Below are 7,673 nucleotides of genomic sequence, written 5' to 3' on the forward strand. Positions count from 1 at the left end.
ATTGGGGACTTGAAATGGTCAGTTTTGTCCATGATTTTTTAACAGCATAATCTGTTAGCAATTGTTCCTAATAACTGCGTGCACAGCTCCCCGGGCGCAGTAATGTGCTGCCCACTGCTCCTTGCATGGTGTGTGTAAAAAAGGATGGGTTAAATGCAGAGGTTGAATTTCCCCATTGTGGGATTAATAAAGTAATCTTCTTCTTCTTCAATGTCACTATAGAAGAAACAACTGTGCATTCATAGTATTTTCATTTTGCAGACTCTGTAGTAGCCTAATATATGCCTTTTTGATGTGCTGTTATGCAGTTTTTCCCTTACTTTCTTATGTTACTCTGATCTTATACTAACCCCCTGTTACTATTTATGCTAAAATTGCATATCTTAAAAAAAAGTAATTTTTCATCTAAACCCTTATGTCCCCATCACCTTCCAACTGAAAGTGAGGCCCTTGACACCACATCAAAACCAGGCTGTTTTCTTATTTTAAAGGCAACTGTCTGTTACAGCACACTGTTTGTGGTTCATAACAATAATGGACAATGCAACCACACGTGGTAGAAGAATTATTAGAATTAATTTAGAAAAGACTTTCGTTTACAGTTGTTAAGATCATAAAAGCAGCATTAGTGACTAATATACAAGGAATGCAACCTGTTTCACCTTGTAAAAACACAACTTGAAAAAAGCCATTGTATCTCTTCCATCTGACTGTGACACAGTCGGTCTCCCATCACTGCTCGGGGGATGATCAAATGAACAAATTGCAGGTTTCTGACATGAGATGGAGATAATCTGTAGTGGCCTCTGGCTTTTTGCCAGTCCTGAGACATTATATCAGGGATGGCTTAGTCACATTATGAATAAAATCCACAAACGCATACAAACGGTAGACCTGTGTAGAAATCTGAAAGAAATGATCAGATACCGGGAAGACATTCTTTATTTGCTATTATTTATGTACAGTTTTTATAATATATTATGGAACAAACAGGGTGTCTTACTGCTCCCCTTTTCACTCAGTCATCCCCAAATTACCTCAAGCCTGAATAACAAATAAAAGAAGTCTATTGTCAGTATAAAAGAGGTTATGGTTAGTGGATGTTTGTTGTTAATGGTTGCACTGTCAAATAAAGCAGATTTTTTTATTTTCATTCAGATAAAAATCAGTTAATTAACTGTTTATCACTGAATGAGGCCATGCAGATGTGACCAATATGACCCACTGATGAAAGGCAGAATTACATTTGTGGAAAAAATCATTAGACCACCTTTTTTCAATTTCTTGTTCATTTTCATGCCTGGTACAACTAAAGGTGCATTTGTTAGGACAAATATAATGATAGCAACAAAAATAGCTCATAAAAGTTAAATTTAAGCGCCATTTTCCATTGTTTTGTTAAAATGTATTTTGGTTATTATCAAGAAAACCATTGAAATTTGCTAGATATCAGCTCTTATGAGCCATTTTTGTTGTTGTCATTATATTTGTTCCTTTAGCTGTACCAGGCATTAAAATGAAGAAACTGAAGAAAACAGTGGTTTAATAATTTTTTCCATGACTGTACAGTATTTTTTGCAGTATTATGAACTGAGTGTCTGTGGTGACATTCCTGGGAAAAACCATAATGAGACTGAAAGATCTCTTTTCTCCGTCTCTTTCTCTCTGCAGCGAATGAAGAAGTTGACGACTCCCAGCCCAGACCTAAAAATGAGAGGGAAGCTGTCCGCCCTCAGTCCTTACGCTGCCAACGATGCAAAACTCAAGGTTGATGGGAAAATATCCACCATCTCAGAGAAGGAGACGCATTTCTAACCTGCCCGCCTGACTGAGCGACCAAGCTGCCTGCCGTCTGCACGATAAGTCCAACAAATGAGAAGTACAGCAAACAACATTCTCCACCGCTACACAAAACAGGAAATGAAACAAATGACTCGGAGTGTAATTTTTGTTTTGTAAAAAAAAAAGGAAAAAAAAGCTATCATGTGATTCGTAGTCTGCTTCTGTTTTGCACAAACTTTGATAACACATTTGTTGCTGTTTTTTTCCCAAGTTAACATTGCGACTGTTTCTTTCTTTTCTAACCATTAATATTTTTAAAAATCTGTTTGATGACATACAATATATGGTTAAAACTTGTCCAGGTACCATGTCAGTACTAGTCACACGAGTGTCTGGGCCTTTTAGAACAATACCAATGTGCTGTGTTGTGAAGACTTGCACTGTACATTTATTGGCAAAGTGCTGTGCCTCTGTATTAGCTACTCAAATGTGACTGTCTAAGATGTAGCAGCTTGGGTACCAGTTGTAGTTTTGTGTGAGGATACTGCAGTATGTGTTAGTACTGAGGCTATAGGAGGGCACACCCTGCAAGTAAAACCTGCATGTAAAGAGTTTTGCTGTAGTAATCATGGACGTCATCTGAAGTTCAGTGAGTCGTATTTACTTGAATTCAACATTGTGGCTAAGCAGCATAAGCAAAACCTCTACTTAATGGGTGTAATTGGATATTAAATGGGCTATTGATCATCACGTTAGGATTATTAAGTCCTAAGGGCTTTGCTGATTTCCATGGCACCACTCTTTCTAAACAGGTAATACTGAAGGGCAAATAAAGAGTAAAACTATCCCCCCTTTTTATTCTGAAATCTTATTTTTTTTTTTTCCATCTCTTGTTTTGAGTTACAAATCTTCACATGGCTCACAGGCTGAGTCTAAAACACACACCTCTCTCTCCTCCAACTGCCCTCCTATAAGTCGTGGGTATCTGTCATTTCACAGCAATTATGCTGAGCCTAACGCAGAGTGACAGACAGACGTGCTTCCACCCCTGCATTTTTATTTCCTGTTCCGCCTGTAGAAGAGAAGATGAACGCCCATCAGATGAGCATTTCAAAACCCATCTGTCTTCTTATACCCCCCCCCTCCTGTTTTTATTCTTCCCCCTTGTCCCCTTCTCTCTTTTCTCCCGCTGTCCTTCCTTCTCATCCTCAACCTCTGCTTGTCCGCCTCTTTCAATGTTTTTCCACTTCTGTCTGTGGCTTCTCTTGGTCACATGGAGGGCTTGAGCGACGACACGGGCCTTGTATGAAACTGTGATGCTGCTGAATGCTTTTTATTTTGTCTCATCAATCAATATTATTCTATTGCTATTGATTGTAACCTTTCTTAAACCTCGCTGAAAACAATACATCTTTAATTTTACTGTCTGAGCCGCTGCAGGGGTGAAAGCACAGTCTGCTCCTGACACTCGTTTAATTGTGGTGAGAGTCAATGAGCTGGTCTCATTGTTCAGATCAATCTCAGTCCATTACAGCCTCATCCAATCAGCACGCCAACGACTCCAAATTGTCCTACCTCCCTTTTTCTCGCTTTGTCCGACTTTCTCACCTCCCGTCCTTTTTGTTCCCTTCTGTCCTTTGTTTCCTGATGAAAATGCAATCAGAGGAGAGCATCTGAGGGGATGAAACGTCAAGTTTCTCTCTTGACAGTTTTTCAGGAGGAGGCAAAGAAAGCAGGGGAAGAAATTAGGAATTGATGAGCTGAGGAAGTGCGTGATCGAGTAAGTAACGAGGGAAATCGAGGAAGTGTTTAGTGACTGAAGCCCCTCCTGTCTAAGCTGTGACATCCTCTTCAACATGTGATCGGTCCCGCTGGTGTGGTTGCATTATGACATTATCACCTCCTCACTGATGTTTGTGCAAGTTAATAGTCGTGTGCATCGGAAATTCTAGCCTGCTGTTTAACACTGATCATGTTGATGTATATTTTTACATCTCTTTCTAGAAATCTGTGGTCTATTTCTTGACATGAAAGATGTTTTAAAAGAATTGCTGTATTAAAAAGAATACGACCTTTGTTTTGACTTTTGATATGTCTCTCAAAAGATCTTGTTATAGAATTATAATGAAAGGTGATTTACTGTTCTGTACTGTTCTACACATTTTGGTATTCACAGGACACATGAACTGTCTGCTTACTCATTTTTAAGAATAAATATAAAGGAAAAAGGAGTGTTGGCTCTGGGTTTTTTATTTGACTTTATCATAAAACTTCAGCGTTGCAGTTGTCCTTAAAAGGAAAAAAAACACTTTTATATTATGACATTTTCTTCTTAAAGGCTTTTTAAAGGGTTTCAATGTGTCTGTGATGAGACTTTGTAGATAAAATGAAAGGATCAGATGAGATAAGATGGCATTTTAACACAGCGACTAGATCATTGACAGACACAAACAAGTCATAAGCTGGAAACTGTTTCATTTTACTTTAAGCTTCACTATTGAAACATTTTCTAGTAAATCGTGGAAAAAAATAAACATAGTATCAGTCTAGAAAATGCAGAAGATGACATTCTCAACAGTCTTATGTCTGACCAACAGTAGGCGACATTAATTTTGCTTGTCCACAAATCTAAAGTCCGTTAAAATAAATAAATTCTGGACCCCACTTATTTATAAATCCTGCTACAGGAGTACAGGGCCAGTAGCCCTCAGACCAGATCTATAAATAAAAGAAACAAATAAGAAAATTGTCTACAAACATGTTTTTTTTCTTTCTATGATCTTATTAGATGATTTCCTTGAGGGGCCGCTGCATGACTTTAGTCCAGATTTGATGAAATCCCCTAACAGTGTGTTTGTAGGCCTCTGGTTGTGTTTCAGTGTGTGTGTTGAGCATGCTTTGTGATTCTTTGTGTGTGTGTGTGTGTGTGTGTGTGTGTGTGCAGTCTTGTGCATAGATCCAACTGTCACACTTCAGAAATCAGCTTTACTTTCTTTGACTTGGAGGTGACATCTTGACTTGATCCGGCAGATGATGTGAAGTAAATCTTCTTTTGTTGTTGTGTCACGTTGCCGCTGCACGGCAACTTCTGAGAACGCTTTATGAGCTGAAGAAAGTTTCTGGACTCTTCAGCCAAGCAAAACCCACTCTGAGAGTAATGTGAAGGTTAAATGGGGAAAATATGTCTCTCTCAGATGCTGTAAAATGGATTTTTCTGTTTTTCTTTTTGGAGATAAGCTTCTATCTAAAACCTTGATCTAAAACTGTGCTGTTGACTGACAGGCAGATACTGTATACATTACAAAAAAAATTCCCTATAGGCTGAGTTGTTTTATTCCACTTCTTCCAATGATTGTCAGGGGAAAAGAAAAGCGGAGGATCCATGATTTAAATTGAATTTTCCTGGAAGCTGCAGATCAACTTGTACAGCCAAAAAGAGAGGCAGATAAGGAAAACACCTAAACATTTATTTTGATTTTCATACTATACTATGACTCGTTTTGTCATTTCAAACGACATACTATACAATGACTTTTTTGTGAATTTGATCGACATACTATACTATGACTTTTTATGTCATTTTGAACGACATACTATGACTTTTTGTAATGATTTTGAACATCATACTATACTATGACTTTTTTTTGTTATTTTGAACATCATACTATACTGTGACTTTATTTTGTCATTTCGAATGACCTAGTATACTATGATTTCTTTGTCATTTTGAACAACATATTATACCATGACATTTATTTGTAATTTTGGACGACATACTATACTATGACTTTTTATGTGAATTTGAACGACATACTATACTTAAACTATTTTATGGGATTTTGAACTATATACTAGTTTCAATAACATACTATACTATGACTTTTTTGTGAATTTGAACGACATACTATAATGACCTTTTTTATGTGATTTTGAACAACATACTATACTATGACTTTTTTTATGATTTTGGACGTTATACTATACTATGACTTTTTATGTAATTTTGAACAACATACCATACAACATACTATACAACAACATACTATATACATTTTTTGTGACTGCCACCAATTTATGTTACGCCTGGGCCAAGGGGTAACCTGAGTGTAACACAAAGTTACACCCCTTTTCCCAACTCCCAGAGTTGAAGATGACCAAAATTGCAGTCCAACACAAATGTAATCTTCACAACAGGTAGGTACTTACAGGGTGAGCACAGTCAAACAACACAAAAAATATATATTGTAATTGAAACCAACTTACCTATCCACAAAGAAATGGTATAAAAGAAAATTCAGGGATCTTACCTGCTTCCCTAATACTTAACACCTAAAACAGGAGAAAAAGCTTCCCAAACAAAATGGCCACTCACCCCTACCTACCAGGACTGCACTATATAAAAAGGTTTCTTTGCTAGGTGTCCCGGTGGCACACTTGGTATAGCGCATACCACAGAGGACCCCCCCCCCCCCCCCCCCTTCGCTCTGTCTAAAGCCTTAAAATGGCCCAAAAATATCTTTTAAAAAAGTTTCTTTGCTCCCAATGATTTAACAAAGATTCAACCCTTCATAACAATCAAAATTTGACAAGACACAATGGGACAACATGGTCTGGCAGGAAGTCAGGACAAAGGCAGAGAGGAAGACACCTGACCAATCAGCATCTACAATCACCACCTGCCAAAACAAAGGGAGACACACAACACACTAGGAGCAGCACCTCCCTCTGGCAGGGAGGAATAACTACATTAACACAGTCACATACACATAGTATGACCAATGGTCATAACATATCATACTATGACTTTTTTTCTTAATGATTTTGGACATCATACTATACTATGACTTTTTTTAATGTGATTTTGAACGTCATACTATATAATGCCTTTTGAATGTTGTTTTTAACCATCTACTATACGACTCATATTTTATTATATGTGTTTTTGATAGCTTGGTTAGGAAGGTGCATAGTTAATTCATGTTAACAGTGATATTGATTGGGATGCTAACTTTAGGCACACTGTTAAAGGATTGCATTTTTAAGATGAAACAATGGACAACAACTAACAGGTATGATTGCCAGATGAGAGGGAGGCAATCAAGATTAAAGACAAGCAAACAAACACATGCTTGTTTGAGTTATATAGTAAATACTGCACACACAGACACAAATGTACAGAAGGGATGGAGAAACAGACGGATGGGAACGCCATAAGACAGAAGAGTAAATACAAGACAGATAGAAGAGCAGTCAGTGAAAGAGAAAAAGGGGGAAGCAGCATTCTTCCCTGCGATTATGGTGAAGGCATAACAGATTAGTTGACTCACTCGCAGTGTTCTGGGGCAGTGCTGCAGGACAGAGCCAAGATAGAAACACAACGTACCATGGCCAAAAGTCAGCCTTGCCTAAAGATTAAAGCAACCTAGATTTTTATCTTGATCTTTTGATGGGGGGTTAGAGAAAATAAATGTGCAAGAAAATTACTTTATAGTGTATGCATTGATGATACAGTTAATATTACATCAAATTATGTTACCCTTTCATTCATTACACAGGAGAAGAATTCTTACTGTTGTTCCTGCTCTTCATACTGTTTGTATGTGATGATCATCTTTTGGGAAACATTAACCACTCAGGTATTGTGAGACATATTTACTTAAATGAAAACAGTTTGATCATAATCCTGTGGAAATAAAAGCTGTCATTTAAGTCAGTTCAGATCTGTTTGTTATTTTGGCATATAGACCGTATTTTTTATGACATGTGTGCCAAGAAAAAAATAGAAGGTAAAAACTCCCTGCATTGGTACTGATTACAGGTGCTACTACAAGTCTCTAAGTGCAAGTTTGTTATTGGCTTCAATCTGATGCAAATGTTATCTAGCACTGCTG

At 37.5% G+C, this 7,673-nt stretch overlaps 1 protein-coding gene across 1 annotated transcript in view; it reads left to right on the forward strand.

Annotated features, from left to right (window-relative positions):
• The window catches only part of slc6a11b (solute carrier family 6 member 11b), a 33,091-nt gene extending 30,733 nt beyond the window's left edge, over window positions 1–2,358 (forward strand). The window contains exon 15 of the mRNA XM_059330183.1: window positions 1,672–2,358. Coding sequence (XP_059186166.1) covers window positions 1,672–1,815 — 144 coding nt within the window. The 3' untranslated portion in view covers window positions 1,816–2,358. The remainder of the gene's footprint in view (window positions 1–1,671) is intronic.
• The last annotated feature ends 5,315 nt before the right edge of the window (window positions 2,359–7,673 follow it).

This window comes from Centropristis striata, chromosome 3 (assembly GCF_030273125.1).
Source record: "Centropristis striata isolate RG_2023a ecotype Rhode Island chromosome 3, C.striata_1.0, whole genome shotgun sequence".
Classification (NCBI taxonomy): domain Eukaryota; kingdom Metazoa; phylum Chordata; class Actinopteri; order Perciformes; family Serranidae; genus Centropristis; species Centropristis striata.